This window comes from Excalfactoria chinensis, chromosome 17 (assembly GCF_039878825.1).
Source record: "Excalfactoria chinensis isolate bCotChi1 chromosome 17, bCotChi1.hap2, whole genome shotgun sequence".
Taxonomy (NCBI): Eukaryota; Metazoa; Chordata; class Aves; order Galliformes; family Phasianidae; genus Excalfactoria; species Excalfactoria chinensis.
Window position 1 is genome coordinate 4,037,261 of NC_092841.1, and position 20,429 is coordinate 4,057,689.

At 46.8% G+C, this 20,429-nt stretch overlaps 1 protein-coding gene across 9 annotated transcripts; it reads left to right on the top strand.

Moving 5' to 3' along the window:
• Positions 1-544: 544 nt before the first annotated feature.
• EXOC7 (exocyst complex component 7) lies at positions 545-19,636 on the top strand. 9 transcript variants are annotated; one of them, XM_072351797.1, is made up of 21 exons: positions 545-707; positions 965-1,030; positions 1,789-1,973; positions 2,103-2,208; positions 2,606-2,828; positions 3,943-4,110; positions 5,140-5,151; positions 9,915-9,983; positions 11,264-11,409; positions 11,722-11,874; positions 12,576-12,674; positions 13,235-13,297; positions 13,631-13,697; positions 15,281-15,319; positions 16,372-16,437; positions 17,117-17,237; positions 17,622-17,717; positions 18,030-18,093; positions 18,598-18,639; positions 18,819-18,952; positions 19,389-19,636. In XM_072351797.1, exons 1-21 carry the CDS (start codon positions 648-650, stop codon positions 19,489-19,491), a joined length of 2,082 nt encoding a protein of 693 aa, XP_072207898.1. In that variant the 5' UTR covers positions 545-647; the 3' UTR covers positions 19,492-19,636. The 9 variants fall into 9 exon arrangements, with proteins under 9 accessions (XP_072207898.1, XP_072207894.1, XP_072207896.1 ...); XM_072351793.1 differs by lacking the exon at positions 5,140-5,151 and adding an exon at positions 8,840-8,932; XM_072351795.1 differs by lacking the exons at positions 5,140-5,151; positions 15,281-15,319 and adding an exon at positions 8,840-8,932.
• Positions 19,637-20,429: the final 793 nt, after the last annotated feature.

Here is a 20,429-nt window from a genome sequence, read left to right on the forward strand (position 1 = left end):
GGTGTCTGCTTTGTGGCAGGGTCACGCTGGGGCACTTCCCTGTGGTGCACTGCCTTCCTGCAATGGGTGCAGCACTATTCTGGCAGCAAACAATGCCGGGGCGCACCGAGCTGCTGCATTTCCTCCTTCTGTGGGCAGCCCCTGTGCGTGAGCACAGTGTGCTCAGTGGGCACGGTGCGGGTGGGCTGGGCTTGGGGGTCTTCAGTGATCCCAAGGCTGTGGTGCCACTCAGTAGGCAGAGCAGGCCTGGTCCCTGCCATGGTCCCTGGTTTCCCTCCAGGTGCCCCCCCTGGGCCCCCCTCGTGTCTTTTAGTGCCGTTGCTGGCACTGGGGTCACTCTCCATCCATCCCGGCAGAGAAAGGGTGCCACAATGGGACACACCACGCCCCTCCCAAGATGGCGGCGCAGCCTGCACGCCACACCCAAGGTGGCGGCCAACAATGCTCTTGCGCATGTGCGTTATGCCTCCAATCCTCCTTCCGGCTCCTCTACGCCGGAGGCCACTCTCTAGATGGCGCTTTGGGTTTGTGCGCATGCGCAACGTGCCTTGCCGCACCTAAAATGGCGGCGCGGCTGTAACCGACCGGAAGAGGGCTGTGGTAGTGGGGTTTCTCCGTGGAGCGCGGCCCCGGCGCCCCGCAGCACCATGATCCCCACCGAGGAGATGTCGGCCCGCAGGAGGGAGATCGAGGACAAGCTCAAGCAGGTGGGGCTGGGCCGGGAGCGCGCTGCAGGCCCTGCCGGTGCTCGGAGGTGGGGTCGGGCCTGCAGCCTCAGCGCGTTGCCTCGGAGACGGGCCTGGCGGCTCCCGGGGCTCGGAATGTCTCCTCAGGGTCGGGGGGTGTCTGAGTGCGGCCTGCTCGCTGCTGGGGCACGGCGGCTTTCTATGGGCTCTGTCTCACAGCTGTGGTGTTCAGTGAGCTAAATGCCCTGAATGAAAACTGCTTTTCATCCCGGCTGCAGGAAGAAGAAACTCTGTCCTTTATCAAAGAGAGTCTTGAGAAGAGCGACCAGCTCACGAAGAACATGGTGAGGAACTCCTTGAGGTTCGGCCTTAACGCTGGGTCAGGGTCTGTTCATCCTTAGGAAAGCTCATGTTCAAGGGTGGTATTTTGTGCTTGTCTGAACAACACAGAGTAATAAATCACTTGCTCTTACACTCCACAGGCTGGTTTCCAACCCGTGCTTCCCTCCTTGGGAGGTGTGGGTGCAAAGCAAAGGCTCCATCTCCTTACAGTCTGTCCTTTTTCTTCTTGAAAGAAATGATGCGAAGTCACCCTCTGTGGGCTTGCTGAGGTTTTCCACAGTTCAGAAGTGGCAGACCCTCTTAAAAAACAAATACTTGCAATATAAAAGAGCGTTCATGCTACGCTGTGCCTTTGCGCTGTACTTCTCTGTTTTACCTCTTAGTGTTATGGAGTAAAGTGGCTGCCAGGTTATGTTTTTATTGATCTCTTTTTTTTCTAAGGCACCTCCAGGCATTTCCAGTGGCTTTGTTTCTTGCTGTCAAGTAAAGTTCTGCTCTTCCTTAGTGCTGTTTTGCATGCTGTACAAATGTAAGGTTGGCCTATCCTTGACAGCAGGTGGTCTGTATTGTAATGATTCATTATTCATTAGGACAGAGAAAGTTTAGACAGCCTGCTTTAAGGGGCCATGGCAAATTTGTATCAAGCCTGGAACAGAAGTGGGGCCTGAAGGTGCCTGATTGCCCTATTCTAGCTACTAACCTATAGTGTGAATTCATGTGGAGGGATGTCCTCAACTCTTTTTTCTCTCTTGGCATGTAGGTTTCTATCCTTTCTTCCTTTGAAAGTCGTTTGATGAAGCTGGAGAACTCGATCATCCCTGTCCATAAACAGACAGAGAATCTACAGCGCTTGCAGGAGAACGTGGAAAAAACCTTGTCCTGCTTGGATCACGTCATCAGTTACTACCATGTGGCTAAGGACACAGAGAAGATCATAAAGGAAGGGTGAGTTGGGTAGCTAGGTCTTGCTGGGGTGCTCCATCCTACCAGTTCTTGGGGCAGAGGTAGGCGCTGACTCCACACGCTTTGTGTTTTTCTTCTTCTGATCCTTTTTGTTTTTGCTTTTATTTTTAGCCCCACTGGCAGACTGGAGGAGTACTTGAATTGCATGGACAAAATCCAGAAAGCAGTGGAATACTTCCAGGACAACAATCCAGACAGCCCAGAGCTGAACCGTGTGGTAGGTCACAAGTCTGGAAGCTTGCATGGGTGAGACAGGGACAGCCATAGAGCCACACTTACTCTCTTGCAGTGAGAGGTTGGTGGGCTTGCTGCCTGATAAAGAATGTGTTTGGGCACAGCTGAAAAAATGATTGCTTTGGTTTCAGTCTGAACCTGACAGCAATTTTGCTTGTGATATTTTGCTCTTTTCATGCTTTATATACTGAGCAACTCCCAGGCATTTCCATATGTAACTAAGTCATTAGAAGTCTCTTAGCTACAGGCACTGGAGTTTGAAGCATGCAGTACTGGACAGTGATTAGAAATGCTGCAGAAAGTGCAATCTCATGCAGAAAGACTTGTGAGTGACTGATTACAAAAACCCTGTTCTTCTGTCCTTTGCTGGTTTGTGCCAGAAATCCCTCTTTGAGAGGGGAAAAGAGTCCTTGGAATCCGAGTTCCGCAGCTTGATGACGCGACACACCAAGCCTGTCCCACCCATCCTCATCCTGGACCTGATCAGTGGAGATGATGAAATGGACACACAGGAGGAGATGGCACTGGAGCACCTCCCAGAGAGTGTCCTGCACGATGTCATCCGCATCTCTGGCTGGCTGGTGGAAAATGGCAGGAATCAAGGTTGGCAGTGCTGTGTGGGGTTCCCTTGTAGTTCTGTATTGAGTCAGTGCTCTCCACTGGTCACCTGAGGGCCGGGTGTTGGAGCTGCAATCATCTAGTGCTGAGATATAACAAATGTGCAAGGCAACGATGACTTTCTCCCTCTTGTGAACGATTAATGAGCAGCCATTTTTAATTAAACATGACCAAAGAGGGCTATAAAAGCAGCACAAAATATTTTCCTCAGTCAATATATCTCTTTCCTGTTTTGCAGCATCAGAGTTTACCTACATCCTTATATTCTATTACTGACTTTTCCTTTGGTTTGGAGTGATTTAGTGGACCTGTTACAAGAAACCTGTTCTTTCACATGCGTACAGCTACTAGAACTACCCCCACTGCAATGATTTAATTCTGAGCGGGGATTACTGCGCCAAGCAAGTATGACAGACAGCCTTAAAAGCTGCTTAAGAATTTTTCCATGATGAAAGGAAGCAACTGAAGTATATATGGCTCGTTCTTGTTAGGCAGTTTATATTCTGCTTTCAGACAGTGAACCCCCCCTCCCCAAATTTAATCTCTGTGAGTCGTGACACCTGAGAATTATTTGAGGTTTTTCATGCTGGAAATAGAGTGCTTGTATTGATTTCATAGTGTCTTGCACAGATATCTCCCATCAGTTCCAAAACTGATGCGCTTTTGGTTGTGGCATGCATTTACTCTTGGGTGTGGTGGGAGGGTCTGAGTGAATACAGTAGAGGAAGGAAGCCTGGTCTTTAAGAAAGACAAGAAGGCTTTCCAATGGGAATGGAGGATTCACCGGGACTGCCTGGGTTCTATTTCAGGTTTTACCATCTCTGAGTTATCTGTCTGTTTCAGCTTCTCCATTATGAGATAGAGAGGCATCTGCCTCCTCTGTACTGTTATTGCTTTTGCTATTGAGTCTATTTGTATTTTAGTTTCTGGATTTAGAGTTGTTGGATTTTGATATTCTGGGAGGGAAAAGCCCTTATTTAGTTTCCTACATCAACACCATTAAAGTCCCCTTCAGGCCATGGTGTTTCAGCAGCAATTTTTTTCTCTTCTTTTGTGTTTCCTGTTTGCTTATAATCCTGCTTCTACTTTGTCTCCTTAGATTTCATGACAGTGTACTTTCAAATCCGTTCTGTCCAGCTCGACCGCTCCATCAAGGGGCTGAAAGACCACTTCCGTAAGAACAGCTCTTCTACAGGGGTCCCGTATTCCCCTGCCATTCAGAACAAAAGGAAGGACACTCCTACCAAAAAGCCAATCAAGAGACCAGGTGAGTCACTGAATGGGGGGGATCTCTGTACAGTGTATCATCTTGCCTGGGTGTTTGACACATGCGTGCAGGACCTCTCGCTGCTGAAGTAGATTCTGTGCACTTTCCAGGCCAGAGGAGAAATGGGATTTTAGAAGTAAGCAGCACCTCTTCTCTGCCCTGGATTCAATACTGAGATTATAGACCTTATCTTTGCTTCTCAAGTAATTGGGTCTGTTCTCTGGGCAGTGTAAAGAGGTGGGGTGGGCTCTGTATACAGGGAAAGAACAGGCTGTTACTTTAACAAAAGGAGGTCAGTTAAAAGAGACCTGAGAGAAGGAAATGAATGTGATTTGAGAACATTTGTCCTCAGCCTTGGAACATGGAATATCTCCTGTGTTACAGCAAAATGGAAAACTCAGACCTGATAAAGCATATCTCTTTGATCACTAGTAAATTATTACTGTGCTATAGGAAGCTGAGAATTCATCAGGAGCTGGGGCAGGGACTAGGCAGGTGCCTGCAGATCCAAAGTTGTACTCATCAAATTTTGGAAGGGCTGTTAAAGCTTTTGCCTCAGCCTGTCTGTGGCTCTTGAGTTATTCTGCCTGTCCTCATAATGGAGTTTTACTGTGTAGCTGATGAGGCTGATCACTCCTGTGCACCTCTCCAGCTGGAGTGTGGTGCTGGGGTTCTGGGCTCTGAAATATGCCATCTAGTGGGAGCATGGCTGGGAGGGACAGCAAAAGCTGGTGCATGCCTCCTATGGCAGAGCAGTGATGTTATCCCCCTGTGTCTGTCCCAGCACCTTGCTATCTCCAGAGTAAATAGGGATGGAGGTCAGTAAAGAGTGGACTGCTGTGGGTTTGTTTGGGGAAAAAACTCTCTCCCAGCCCAGTATTGTTGCCATGTTGTCCAAACACTTCCCATGGGTTCAGGAAAACAAGAAATGTGGATAGGGAATGGGAATAGATGGGGTGGGGAGAGAGAGGAAGGAACATCCATTTTAATTGTGTTGTGTTTATTTCTATAATCCCGATGTGAATGCAGTCCTCATCCCAGGTAATGTATGTCTATGTGCGTGTGTGTGCTGACCCTGATGCTCGCTTTCTTCACTTCTGAACGGAGAGGCTTTGTTGGACCTCTTTGTGCTAAAGCAGAGGGTGTGCCTGGGATATTTGGAGAGGGAAACCTGCCTGCAGAAGTCTGTACATTCAGAGATCGCTCATCTGGTGCTTCTGAATCAATCTGTGCCATTACTGCTGTGCCCTGGAGCTGTTCCTGAGAGCTGATGTGTTGCAGTCAGTGGATGCAGCCAGCATTTTACCACGTTTGACTTTCCTATGGAGCTTTAAAACTGTTCTTTAGTATTTCTTTTAATGAGTCTCAAATCTTGGATGCTTACACAGAGAGAAAAGTCTATGTAAGCTTTTGTTCTCTACAGACAAGGCCTCTCCTCCAAAATGGATGCATTTGGACATCCAAGACTACAGAATACCTCAGCTGTAAACTTGCTAAGAGGTTTGGCTTCTTTTTGCTCCGTTTAATCACAGTTTGTGAGATGGGCCAGGTAGCAGTTGCAGAGTGCAGTCTGAGTGTACTCGCACAGCTGACAGTGTGTGAAGGACGGAGCATTTCAAATGATCTACTGGGGGTGTTGTCAATCTCAGGGGTTGTCTCCAGTCTTCTGTGAACAAAGGCAGAGAAACAGACTGTGGCTCTTGAAGGGCAGGAGTGGTTAAACCCTATACGACACCCATCTCGTATGGCACTAAATTGTAATGAAATGAAATTAGATAGTAGGGAAAGATAATCTTCAAGCTTAGGTTCCCCAGTATTTCTGCAGTTCTGTCAGCTTTCAAGGACAGCTCCTGAGGTGAAAGTCTGATCTTCTTTTCACGCTGGTACAGTGATTCTCTTAATAATCATATTCACCTGATGGCGTTTGATTTGCCTGATTTTTAGCTTTTGTTCAATTACAGACAAATAATTTTGGTATTTTTTTTTCCTGTGCTGTTGTTTCAGTAAGGAATGTCCCACAAAACTGTGCTTTAGGTGAGGGGTTTTCTCACTGTTTGAATAAGGGAGTAGATTTCCTTGATCCTCAGGGAAGAGTATCCCAGTGCACACCCCAGCGCACACTTTAACCTGTTGCAGGCGATCAATAACAAACTAAATCTGATGTTCTATAACCTTTTTACCCACAGAGCAAAGTGGAAGGGAAGTTGCAGCTAGAGGGAAAGTGAGATATTAGGGACAGGGTAACAAGGCAGAAACTTCGTGTCCTTGTATTGTGTCAACCTTCATCACTGTTTCATTTGTTGGTGGTATACCCTGCACTGTCTCTTGTTAAAGCATGCAATTAGAAGCACCTCCAGCAGTCAGATTTTTAAAGCCAGATCATCTCCTCTGAACTGAAACTTGCCAAGTTGAGTTGGAGGAATCTCTGCCGTTTGCTATTTATTTACTTATCATTTTTTAAGCAGTTTGCTGGGAGCTCTTTTTCAGTTGGCTTCCTTAGCAGCTCGGTTTTACCCAGCAGCAGGGTGCTACCTGAAGACAGGCTGTGTGCAGTCTTTGTGTGGCAGAATAAAGAGACTGTTCCTGCTTCCCATATTGATCACTGCCTGGCTCAAATGTGATGCTTTCATTAGTAGTTGAAATGCCATCCCATTTGGTCTGAGAGCTGCCTGACAAGGGAAAGCAAGCGTGGAACAAAAGCATTTGTTTTGCACTAGAATGCATTAAAGGCTAATGACAACACTAAGTAAGAGGGATATGGCAGCACTGAAGCGATGTCTACAAACATTTAGGGTGTGTGTCAGTGTGTACGCTGGTAATTGTGCTTATGTAAATGAAGGCAGAGGTGTTTCAACTCTCATCAGGGAGGAAACCATAGGGGTGAGCTGTGGGGAAGTGCTCTAACAGTCCCTGCCATGGGAGATCCTGCTGGCAGCAGCAGTAGTACTGTCTGTTTGATTTTTTAAGCCAGAAACAAGGTTTCTGAACGTAGCTAGGGATGAAGTGGAAGGGTTGGGTGTGAAAAGCCTCAGGAGGCTTGGAAGAAGTGATGTTCTTCCCTCTCACTTGATTGCGTTTAAGAAGCTCAGAGTGAATCCATCAGCACAAGGTCATAAGTTGTCCCACTGCCTGGTGTGGGTCTAGAGTTTTCCTGCCAGCTGAATGTGGTTTACAGATGGATGTACTCCTGTTTATTGTAAACAAGCATGCATGTACTGTTCATTGCAAGCCTTGGAGAGGCACTTTGGTAATTCACTGGGAACCTCTGTCCCATTCCTGTGCTACTCAGATTGAGACACCATGTCTGCAAGATGTGACGATTCCATCAGCCTGCCAGACACCTGGTCAGTATGTAGGGTTAGGATTAGGGAGTGGAGAGCAAGGAAGCGCAGTACCCCAGTGTGAGGGGGGAGCTGCCAAAGGAAGATGAGATGAGCTGTGCCAAAAGGTCTCAGTGTAGGGTCCTTTTCAAGATGACCCCAGATGGGGTGTGTGTTGGAACTGGTCAGTGCCTGCAGTTAGGGTTAGGTGAGACAGCGCAGTGCCCTGTGATCCTGTGCCTCAGGGCGTTGTTTTGCAGTGTGCTCTTGTTTTTCCTCCAGGGTTAGCTGTCCTCAGCTTCTGCCAGTTGGCACTCGTTTCCAGCCTGCACTATGTTGAATGTTTACTGGTGGATGCAGGCATTTTCTGCATGTTTGAAGTATTTATTGCTTTAAAGTAGGGCAATGATTCTTAGTGTCGTTGGCAGCCCCATTTTTATTTCTTTGATCCTTTTTCATTTACACAGCCCAATTCTGTTTCATCTGGGTTTTCAATGGAGCGTCCTTCTGCCTTCCTAAAGCTTTCTATTCCCTCTTGTGCAGGCAAAGGTGAAGCTCTGCTGTGGAAGGATGTCCATGTGCTTGTGATCACTGTAGCTTGTTGCATGACCGCTAACCTTTTAATGTGGAAACAGTGCTTGGTTTTAGTTGTCCCATTAATGCTTTTTTTTGTGTATGCTTTTAGCTGTATATCCAGCACCGGCTTTTGTTCAGTTCTGTCTGTTTTTTATTTGTGTTTGTTAAGTACAAATCTTTTAACCCACTGTTGTTGTTGTTTTTTTCCCCCATGGTTTTAATTGATTTGAGGTTCCTTTAGAAGAAGAGTGTCTTGGGGGTTAGAGTGACTTCATATGAGTTAGACATGGGTGGGCAGTGTCCATTATTCTGATTCCTGTGGTGGGAATTGCTGCTGCAATTGCTCTCTCGAGTCCCTGAGGTTGTCACTCTTTTATCGCTTCCTGGAATGCCAGAGATCATTCCTCCTCTTGGCTGTGGGGATCTGTATTGAGCATGCTCAGAAAATACCCCTCAGAAGGGCACCTCTTCCTGCAGCCCTGAGGATGAGCTGTGCTTGTGGCTCTGGGAGCAGGTAGCACCATGCTGGATGGAAACTGTCCACGCCACAGCTCAGGGGAGGCTCGTCTGCAAAACAGCCAAGTATATTCTGTAGCCTTGGCTGAACTTCATATCCTCCCCTGGAAGAAGGGGGGCAACCTAAACATGCCATTGTATTATCACGTTTGGACATGAGTTTTGGGTTCTTCACGTGCTGAGCATGCTCATTGGTGCCCAGCATCCTCTCGTTGGGCCCAGGTGACAGCTGCTGGTGAAGGGCTGGTGTTCTGGGTTTGTTCTCTTTCACTCATTTTCTAGGTCTTCTTGTCTCTTCTCTCTGGCTCTGGTGACAGGCACGATCCGTAAGGCTCAGAACCTTCTGAAACAGTACTCTCAGCATGGTCTAGATGGGAAAAAGGGGGCCTCTAACCTCATTCCTATGGAAGGTAATCACAGCTCCAAGCTACTTCACCTTTGAGCTTCTCTGTGTTATCAGCCTTGCTTTTCCAGGTGGGGCTTCCATTAGCCGAGTGCTTGGTGGACAGCATCATAAGCAGAGCTATCTCTGGGGAGCTGGTTCCTTGGAAAGTACTGGAAGGCCAAATTAGGTCTCTGAATTTAGTGTCTAAATTTCAAAGTCTCCGTAGACATAAGTGTAAACGGAGAAGAATCCTACCTTAAAGCAGTCAGTCCATCATGGGAATGTGGCTAATGGAAGCTCTGCTCTGATGACATCTGCCTGCGGTGTTTCTGTTCTTTTCTTTTTGCCTGGACTTTGAGACATTGAGTTTCCTAGTGACCTTTCCAAACCTGATGTAGAAGTGTCACACCACAGTGAACCCACTGCATCATCTGTGAAGACCTACCTAAATGGTGTCCTTCCATATTCCAATCTCCTGTGCTCATAGCAGTCTTATCAGAGAGGGAAGGTCATTTGCCTCAAAGCATCTGTAAGACCTTTCTAACTCCTGCTATGTATTCATTTGAAGTAGATCTCTTCAGCACCTGCACTGTTGTCTACTGAGTCCCAGACAGTGACTAGAATCACTCACTGGGGGGAAAAATGTTCTCAGTGCTGAGCAGGAGATGGGCTTAGAGTTTGGTTTGTAATGGTTGTGGGTACAAATTGGACTTCTGGTGCCTACTATTCATTTCAGAGCTTATGACTCTGAGGAGGTTCAAGCAACACCTGTGGCCCAGGAAATGACTGAACTCTCACTTCTCATCAGGTTTCAAAGGGTTGCTATTTCTACATAGCCCCATACAGGGATTTGGTTAGGTAGCTTTCCCAGGATTGTGTAGGGAAAAAAATGTCAATCAGATGAAATAAGCCAAGCTTGAAGCAGCTTCCAGCCAGTGTGAGCATCCATGCTGTAACCACCCTGGATAAATTGCGCCTTCTGTTTGTGCCGGCTGACATCTCACTAGGTCATGAGCATGATTTACGAGTTAAACACCTTTCCGATACCCTGAGCGACAAGCATGGGCCGGTTGCTGGTAAGTACCATGTTGTCACTTCATAACAAGCTGGCTAACATCCCTTCTTTTCAGCATGTTTCACAGTAGTCTCATAGCCAGTGGCCGTTCATCTACGTGGTAGGCTCGGAGCATGGGCCTTCTCTGTCTGTGAAGCTCTGGCTCGTCTCAGTAGAATTCACTCCTACTAATTGCACACAGCCCAAGCCCTCAAACGGGGGACCCCAGTTTTGCCTAAGCAAAGGCTGATGGCCACCGTGCTGAGGTGCTCTTTCCTGCAGGTAGCTACTGGCTTGGTTAGTGCAGAAGTGAAGCAAACAGGGATCACGTGTGGCAGGTAGCACACCGTAGGCCATGTGTAATACCACATCACATTTGCTTGTCACTTGCTGACCAGAACCTTTAAAAGATCATCCCGAGGTACCTGTCAGTGTTGGTTCTTTCTCCATCTAGAGTTGCTGATGCTGCTGGCAGGAGGGAGGCAGCAGCCTGCAGCTCAGAGAAGGCCTCTCTGCATTAGTTTTGCTGTTCTATAATGGTTACTACAGGAATCTGAGTTCTGCAGGATGATGTGAGTCTGTTTGCGTCTGTCCTGTTGACAAATCCAGCTAGTGGCTGGCATGAGTTGGTGTGTGCCTTTGTATCTTACTGGCACTTCTTATGCCTACTCTATAGGTTCCTTGCTGGGTCTTGAGACATTCATATGCTAAGAATTTGAATATTTGTGCACAACATTTTGTGGCAGATACCTCACCTAACTGTGTCTGTATTCCTGCTTTGTAGGTTTTAGTTGTCCTTCTGCCTGTTGTTCTCTTTAGTTACTGCCTATGTGAAGAGGCTGCCTTCCAGTACAGCCTTGATTTCCCAGAAATGCGGATGCAGTGTGGCAGTTGTTCATCTACCTGACAAATGGGGATAAGGAAGCCTAAAAATACAAGGAGAGGCATTGAATAATTCACCTCAGACCATCCTTAGTGTAGAACTCTTTGTTCAAGCCCTTGTTTAAATTAAGTTTGCATCCCAGAAGAGTTTCAAACTTGCCTTTTGTCATGAGGCTGGGAAGAGCTGATGTTATCCTGATGTGTCAGTTTCTTGAACCACAGATAACTCTGCATGCCTCCTCTGGGGTGTGCAGAGCTTTCCACGCACAAACCAAAGGGGCACCAGGACGGGCACAAAGCCAGCACTGCTTGTTTAAGAAGAACTGTGTGCTTTTTGTGTAATCTGAGGCCTTGGAGTGAGCAGAGCTGCTGGAAGTTCAGTGCGTATTTGGTTGTCTTAAAAACATCTTGCCTTTACAGGGAGGGATGATGTGTTCGACATCGAGATCGATGCGTATATTCACTGTGTGAGTGCCTTTGTCAAACTGGCCCAGAGTGAGTACCAGCTCCTGACAGAAATCGTCCCAGAGCATCACCAGAAGAAGACTTTTGATTCCCTCATCCAGGTCAGTTGGGCCTCTCCCCTTGGTATCCCTTATAAAGAATACATACAAATTCTTTTTCCCTGCTTTTTCATTATGAGGATGTGGATTCTTCCATCTGCTGTGGATGCACCAAGAGCACCAACACTGTTAATGCTGTCCTCCCAGTCCTGTGCAGGGAACCATTGCAGCTGGTTGTGGAGAATGTGTGCTCTGTGTCTGGGTACCACAAGTGACCCAGCAGCTAAATTTACATACTTGATGGGTACCAAGCAGCCCCTTATGCTGTTTGGGCAGAACTCACTTCTTACTTCTGACTGTCTGGCTTTGTTACAGGAGTCATTAGATAACTTGATCATGGAGGGTGATAACATTGTCTCAGCAGCCCGGAAAGCCATCATCCGACATGACTATTCAGCTGTGCTCACCATCTTCCCCATCCTCAAGCACCTCAAGCAGATGAAGCCAGAATTTGACCAGGTCTTGCAGGTGAGTACGATGGGAATGAAAGCAATCATATGACTTGGGTTTTACTGGAGAGCTTTGGAAGAGATGACTACAGTGGCTTTGAACAAAGCAGTGTCACCTCTGTTCTTCAGCATAGCTGCACCTGTCACTCCCAACGTTGCTTCTTTTGTGATGTTGGGTCAGCACTTCTCAGCAGCAGTTCTGTCTTGTTTGTCATGACCTGGTGATGGACTATCTACATTATTCTGTAGCATACATGACCACTGCAGCGTTTCATCTGACACTGCACTGTTGAACTTAATTTAAACGGTGCTTGCTGATGTCTGGACCATCACCTCCTCTGAGGAAAGCCTGCTTGGACCATGCCATGAGATGCTCCAGGTATTAGATATGACATCCAGGTATAGCAAAGCACTTTTCCTTCTGCTTCCAGCTGGAGCTGATGACTGATTCACCAACCTGCTCTGTTAGGTACTGCACAACAAGAGATACAAGAGGGAGCGAGTCCTGGTTGTCGTTAATGTCACAGCATCTTCTTCTCCTGTCACACCAAAGAGTGCAGGATTTCGCTCATTGTTGATTAGGGCTATCAGGCTATCAGTATTCTTTCAATACGTGGTGAATGAGATGATTGGGTGTGGGGGAAAGAGAAGGATAGGTGCTGGACAAAGGGTCAGATATTGCTTGTTTTCTTTCTCTGATCTGTTATGGGACTATTTCAGGGAACTGCAGCAGGCACAAAGAACAAACTGCCAGGGCTGATCACTTCCATGGAGACAACTGGTGCGAAGGCCCTGGAAGAGTTTGCTGACAACATTAAGGTATGATTACCTTCGCTATTCTCTCTAGCAAGACAAACGAGTTTAGAAAGGGAGGTTTTATGAGCAGAACTCCCAGCTGAGCTTTTCACTTTCCATGAATGAGACAACTTTTTGACTCCAAAGCAAGGCTCTGCTTGCTAGATTGTATTGGATGGTTGGCTGCAAATATTGAATGCTGGTGGCTGGTTTCAAATACAAGAGGCCTCCATGAGATATTCAAGTCAAATGTCAGAATTTAATCCTGCTTGAAAAGAAGGGAAAATTGCTGACTTCAGAAGTTTTGGAGGACTCTGGCTAAACTGCCCCCTTATCAGGTGGGGTTTGGTCAATGCAGTGACCTTTAAGTGAGCTGAACTTTTGATGGTCATGTCCTGAACAAAACCCCTGTGATCCTGAGCTGCCAGTGCTTACTGAGCACCAGGAGGTGGCACTGTGAGAGACAAGTATGGAGGTGCTGAGAGGCTAAATGAACAAGCATACAGCTCGCTTGCAGCAGTGGTTGTATTGTAGATGCCTTCAATTTCCTTACATGCTCACCATGTCTTTTTCTTTCTTCTTAGAATGATCCAGACAAGGAATATAACATGCCGAAAGATGGGACAGTTCATGAACTCACCAGCAACGTACGTGATGATGATTTGAATCATTCGTAGTCAAAAACAACCCCTGAAAAGGTTTTAGGAAGAGCAGCAGGGAAATTTCTGGTTTTAAATTAAGCTGTGACAGCTGTCTTGGTGTTAGAAGGGCAGTTAACCAGCTTCCATGGAAAAAATTAGCTGATTGCCTATACTAAGATGTGAGGTGGTTGTGTGGGTAAAACCCAGCAACTCAAAAGAGCACAGTAATCTGTTTCTTGAAGGCTTCTGAGTAAGAAGAGATGTGTTCCTTCATGATCCTTAATAGCGGAGCATAAAAACAATTGACTCTGTTTCCTCACTTCCCTTCCTCTCTTCCAGGCCATCCTTTTCCTACAGCAATTGTTGGATTTCCAGGAGACAGCAGGTGCCATGCTGGCATCTCAAGGTACATGCATGGGGTTTATTTGGGCATGCAGTTCCTTTCCCAAATCGCCTGGATGTGTTCCCTAAAAAGATCAAACCTCAGCGTGCACTGTGTGAACTGGTTCTCCTCCTGTCCTTTGCCTTATGGTGCGTCCTGTCCTCCAATCTGCCATGACCATATAGTTGGTTTTGTGGAGAGCTCCAGGCTATGCAGAGCGTTTCTCTGCTGGCTTTCCATGTTTGCTCTTATCAGGTACTTATCAGATCGATTGATACTGTAGTGTTGAGAGTGGATGCCTTAAAAAATTAGCTCTAAATTTGACACAGAACCGATTCCCCGTGACTGTACTGAACAAGGTCCACTTTTAGCTGTAGCTGGGCTACAAGGTGATGAATTACCTTCTTTCTCTGCCACATTCTCTGGTTAGAGTACAACAGCAGTAGCAAGAGAAGTCTCCTCAGTGTCCAGCCACTATCAGGTTGGGCCTCCTGAGAGCTACTCATGCTCAGGTGGGAAAAGTTTTAGCTCTGCTCTTGAGGTCGCTAAAGAAACTAGTTCCAGAAGGAAGTACATGTATCAAAAGCTGAGAGCACTGGCCTCATGTAGTGATTCTGAGCATGCTGCTGCTTATCAGCTTGACTCTTGGTTCCGTGCAGAACAGCAGCTCCCAGCTCTGCAGTGAGCCCTTGGCCTAGACAGAGCTCATGCTTTCAAATAGGTCAGAACAGAGCAGGTTGGTGAGGTGCAGAACTGGAGCACAGCACGGGACATCAGTGCATGGCAAGGCTGTCCTCATTTTGAGTTTCACTCTAGTTACTGAGTTTTGGTCAAGTTGTAGTTCCTGTTCAGGTGACCTGATGTCACTCTAGACAGAGCATCATCAGATCAGAGAAATTTAGGAACATTTACCTCTGTTAATAGAGGTGTCTGCTCTGGGATGTTGAATTGCACCCAAAGGTGCTTTTCTAATGACACTTTTCCAGTTGCTTGCACAGATGTGGATGACTGGAGCTGAGTTTGAAAAGTCTCAGAGCAATCCCAAATGATGGGAAATACATGCATTTGTTTTCTCTGCAATGTTCCCTTCAAGTAGTAACAACAATTGCAAAGCTTACCAGTTAAATGCAGTGACTCCAATCTGATGCTTTTACTGCCTGCAGGGCCGCTCAGCAGGGCCCTGTATAACCACACAGAGGTAGGGTGGGATGGTTTTATGTAGCTTCTTGGAAGGGTTACATGGGCTGTGCAGTGCATTTCAAGGACCAGTGAAGTGCTGCTGATGTGTGAGAAGGTTTTCTGTTGTCTTGAAAGTTAGCTTGAAGTGACTTGGAGTGAGGTTAAATGCAAACAATGACAATACAAACGATGTCTCTAGCAGGGGAAGGAAGTTAGACTCAGCCTTTTCTCCACCATTTCCAGCTCCATTTGTGGCCTTGGAGGGATTCCTGCCTGCTCTCTTGTGTAACTGTCTGTGGCTGCTCTGTGTTAATATCTGCTTAGTTCTCAAAGGGAAGGTGGTCTCTAACCTGTGTTTTTGCACTTTGCATTTCTTTTTCTCTCTCCTCCCTCCCCTTTTTCTCTCTGCTCTGCCTTAATCCTTTTAGTTCTTGGGGACACATACAATATTCCTTTAGATCCCAGAGGTAAGCAGACTTACCCTCACATACCCACTTATATTGCCTTGGACACTTGTGATGTATGTTAATTCTTTGTTCTCTGGGAGTGATAAATAAATTAACACATAAAAGGGGAGAAAAAAAAAAAAAAAGAGACACATAATTGAAAAGGGAAAAAGGGGAGGGGAGGGTAAGTAACTCTTGCCAATGAGCTGGAGAGAATAGGGCTTGTCACCTGCAGACAAAGAGAGATGCCACATGAGCTGAAACAGGCTAAAGGCACTCTCATGGCACTGAGTCTGTTTGGCATGGGTAGCAAATTGGCCCAGCTGGTGTCATGCCTTATCCCATGTGTGCTTGGTTCCTCATTGTCCAACTCCTGGCAACAGGAGCCCTGAGGCCTTTCCCAGGGGGTGCTTACTAACTCAGACCACCCGAGCTAGGCTTGGTTGCCAGACTCTCTGGTGGGGAAGGAGGAGATAGCTGCCCTGTGTGTCCCAAGCCCACAGGTCCTCAGGGGCAGAAAGCCATCCCTCTGGTGCGCAGACAGAGGGACACATGCCAGCCCACAGCCACTGCTTGCCCATGAGTAGGTGTTCGTGCTGGTGTGGTTTCTTGTACAGAGCCAAGCAGGCCCTGTTGGCGACTGTGGGGATGGCTGAAACTTTCCAGAGCTCTTTTGCTTGTTTCAGTTACTGTTGTATGCCTGCTGTTAACAGCTCCAGCTCGTTTGCTCTCTGCCTGCACATTGCTGTTGCTTAAAACCCTGTTTTAGATGGTGGGGGAAGGATGGGGAGGATGCGCTTCTAATCAAGAAGATGGAGGTTGTCCTCTGAGCACTAGGGAATGGTTTCTGCTAGGGTGCCCAGCACCTGTTGCAGATGCAAGGATCATCCTCACCCTAAATAATCCACTGACAATCATCACTGAAATAGGGAGCTAATTTCACTGTTGATAGGAGCTCAGCACTAATTCCATAGCAACGGGGAAGGGGCTTGTCTGCGTAGAATCAGGCTGATCACGTATGCCCTCCTCTTTCCCATGGCATGTTAACTGGCCTGAGACTTTCTTCTTTTCAGAGACCAGCTCTTCAGCTAGTAGTTACAGCTCGGAGTTCAGCAGGAGGCTGCTGAGTACCTACATCTGTGAGTACACTGCAAACCTTCCCACATCTGCATGGGCTGTTTTTTCACTTGACTTCTTGGGTGAAGAGCACTCTTCACCCTGTGTGATCTTTGTGTGTTTGGGCTGGGGTATTATACAGAGGTTGGATAGAAATAGTCAGGCTGGGTGTTTTGTCCTGTTACAATTAGACAAGACAAAGTACAATGCAGAATTTCATTTTGCTTTTATCATCAGTTGCCTTAAACTATTTTCCCACTGTTCTTTGGGCTTTTAGTCCTGCTTCAGGACTTCAGGAAGGTCTCTGTAAAATCTCTGTTTTCTGTTTAACAGTGAAAGGTTCAGATGAGTTCACAGTACTGCCTTGTGGTGATCTGTTATAATGGTGATCAGGTCTGTCAGGTTCCCTGTGATGAACCTCTGTCGTGGTGAGGCTGATTCTGATCACCCATGCTGGACCTGAAACTTATTCTGTGTCTGTGTTGCCATCTGCAACCAAGCACTCATTCACTAGGAGGTTTTGGTGACCTGCTGAGGAAAGATCTGTGTAAAGCTTGTTGTACCCCTGTCTGTACATTTAGTTGAGGTTCTGCTATTTGCTTTGCTGTGGATTCCCAGGAACAGCACAAAGCACTCTCTGAATTATCAGTTACAAGAAGCCTCACTGCAAAAGTCTTCATCCTCTGTTGTTCCCTCTTTAAGGCAAAGTGCTGGGCAACTTGCAGCTTAACCTTCTTAGTAAATCCAAGGTTTATGAAGACCCAGCTTTGAGTGCCATATTTCTGCACAACAACTACAACTACATTCTGAAATCTCTGGAGAAGTAAGTATGTAGTATTGGAGTTCATCTCTCTAAATTAGGATGATGCTAAGTGCAGTTTTCAAACAGGTTTTGGTGTATTGAGTGCATTTACCTGCACGTCTGTCCCAACTCTCCTATACTGCATTCTTGAAGCTGCCCTTTTGAAACCTTTGCCCTATGGATAAACATTACATAAGAGTGGAAGATGAAACCATCAGAGATGCCTTATGTTGCAGAAAAGCCTTTAATCTTGAGAGGATTGACAGTGTTGCTTTTGAAAGCAACTTGGAGCAGCTTCTGTCACCCAGCTTGTGCATTTCAAGGTCCCTTTAGAGTAAAAAGGCACAGATCTTGCTGATAGCAGTTGGTTCGTGTGCTTCCTCATGTCTTCTGTTCTTCTTTCAGGTCTGAGCTGATCCAGTTGGTAGCTGTGACACAGAAGACAGCTGAGAGGTCTTACCGGGAGCTCATTGAACAGCAGATCCAGACCTACCAGCGCAGGTCAGGTGGCATCCTCCCCTCTGTTCATCCCTCAGTTTTTGTCATAGTTTTTTAAGAGCTTCTTGAGAGATTTGTGGCCAACGCTGGTGGAGAGTGGGAGAGATTCACCTAAAACAGAAACTAGTCTGAAACCAAACCCAAACATTCTGTTTCCCAAGCAATTAATCTAACTTAGAAACTGGTCACTGTGGAAGGTTTTGGTGGATGCTTCATCCAGTTTGGCCTTTGGGTCATGGGTGAGAGCATCATAGCTCTGGTGAGGTATTACTAACTCCTTCTCTTTGCTTCTTTCCCATCTCATCTTGGATTCAGCTGGTTAAAGGTGACAGATTACATCTCGGAGAGAAATCTGCCTGTCTTTCAACCAGGAGTGAAGGTGAGAGGATGGATAAGGATGGTTTTTAGATGATAGAAACTGCCAGAATCTTCCTGGTCATTTTCAAGAATTCCCATAAACGTTTGTTATATCCCATACCAATATTGCTGTGTGGAGTGAATAATGTGTCTGGGATGGGGCAGGGAACAGCACTGCCTTCTAATCTCCCCTGTCCAGATCCACACAAGTCTTTTTAATTTCTGCCTCTAGTCTTTTCACCTGAGCAAATGCTGCTATTTTGGATTTGCTGGGCACCTTTCCTTACAAGCAGCTCAAAGCATAAGGAAGTCTATTTTTGTGCCTGTTCTGGGTGAAAATTACCCTCATTAAACATCAGATGGAAGCCAGTTGCTGTATGTAGGGTGCACTGCTCACTGCAGATTTTTCTCCTCCCTGCTTTGGGAGAAGCTTGAGCTGAATGGGTAGGATTTCACTTAAGTTGGATGGGGAATATGTGAGCAAACTGTGATGTTGGATTTTTACTGCTTTCCCTCCTTGTTGCAGCTCAAGGATAAGGAGAGGCAGATGATAAAGGAGCGCTTTAAGGTAAGGAGGCATGAGGTGGCATAAGAACATCCCATGATTGACTGGGATAGAGAAACAGGGATCCCTGAGATCTGCCTAAGGAGGAAGCCTGTCCAATGGCGGTCACCAGTGGAGGGGAAGAATACTACAATAGAGACGCAATTGCAGCTGGGGCACTGACTGAGTTTTATTTTGGGCAGGGCTTTAATGATGGGCTGGAGGAGCTGTGCAAGATCCAGAAAGCCTGGGCAATCCCAGACGTGGAGCAGCGGGACAAAATTCGCCGGGCACAGAAAACCATTGTGAAAGAGACCTATGGTGCCTTCCTGAACAGGTGAGAACCTCTTGCAACATTGTCATCTCCTCTGTGGATTTACTGAGGTTTTGGGGGCCTAGGCTAGCCAGAGGTAAGGCAGTTTGCTACTGTCCTGTCTTAGCTTTACTATCTTGCACATTGAAATGTGCCCAGGGGAGTTCTATTAGTTGTCAACATTTGCTTGTCACCCTGATTCCTTGCTCAGTGAGTGCAGGTGTTCTAGTTAGCACAAAGCTCTGAGCCACTTTAGATTGTTCATGTCAACCTCGGGAGACCCGTTGTAGATATCCTGTCAGATTGAAGTGGAACATGCTGGAATGGAGCTGATTTCTCTGACAGAGGAAGGAGATAGGTGGGAGCAGCCTTACTCAGTGCGGACAAGAGGAGGCAAGGGTTAATGGGTCTTTTGCTCTGTTCCAGTTGCTTGCTACCTGTGGGTTGTTTTCCTTTGCAGGTATAGCAATGTGCCCTTCACCAAGAACCCTGAGAAGTACATCAAATACCAGGTCGACCAGGTGGGAGAGATGATTGAAAGGCTGTTTGACACATCAGCGTAAACCTACAACTTGTACTCTTCAGCTGCCAAGTACGAGTCAGTGCTCTTTCAGCAACCTTTGTGATTCCCTTCCCCTCTCCCCTGCCCCATTGTTGCGGGCAGGGTGTTATTCTTGTATTTATCAGATTTATAAACCTGTGGAAACAACCTCCTGTCTGACTTTGCCTTCTTCTCTGGACACTGAGCAAGTACTGAAGATGTGCACTGCAATGCTGTGTCTCGATTTAGATCTGTGCATCTTCAGACTCCTTTATGAATACTCATTCTTTGATGCACAGCTGACATGGGGAGTGTGTGAATCCTTATGGATACAGTCCTTCCCTTTAGGACAACAGGCTGTAAGCTCCAAAATAGTGCTGTCTGCTCCCCTGATGGGTTTTGGGAATCACAGTTCTGTAGGATACCAAAGGATTTTTCCCGTGGTTGCTCTTAACTCTCATTAGTAAAGAGATGAGATTATAATCCTGAGGTATAGTATTGTCTGTGGTAGAGCTCAGCAGACCTGCAGCTCCACTGTGTACAGGGAATGTTGTACCCTAAAGCTTCGTTAGCTGTCCCAGTAGCAGTTGTCTGTCCTGTATGAGGCCATGGTAGAAAGGGCAGCAGCATGCTGCAGTGGGTTTGGAGGGCAGTGAGAACCAGAGGGAGATCCTTGGCATTCTGTCTGGTTGCTAGTCCTTGATGTGAGGCAGAACATGTGTAAAAGCGTTCCCATAGTGATGTCTGAAGAGCACCCTCTTTACAATTCTTCTTTGTACCCTGTCTTGGTACCTGATGCTTCTCTTTCCTGCAAGCAGCCAAGTCCATTCTCTTCATATAACCCATGAGTATCACATGAGAAACAAATGCTACCTCCCTAGCATCATTTCCTGGGCACTAGTCCAGCCAGCAGTGTGACTTGGAGTGGTACTTGCAGGCTTTACTATGAGAGCTGAACTT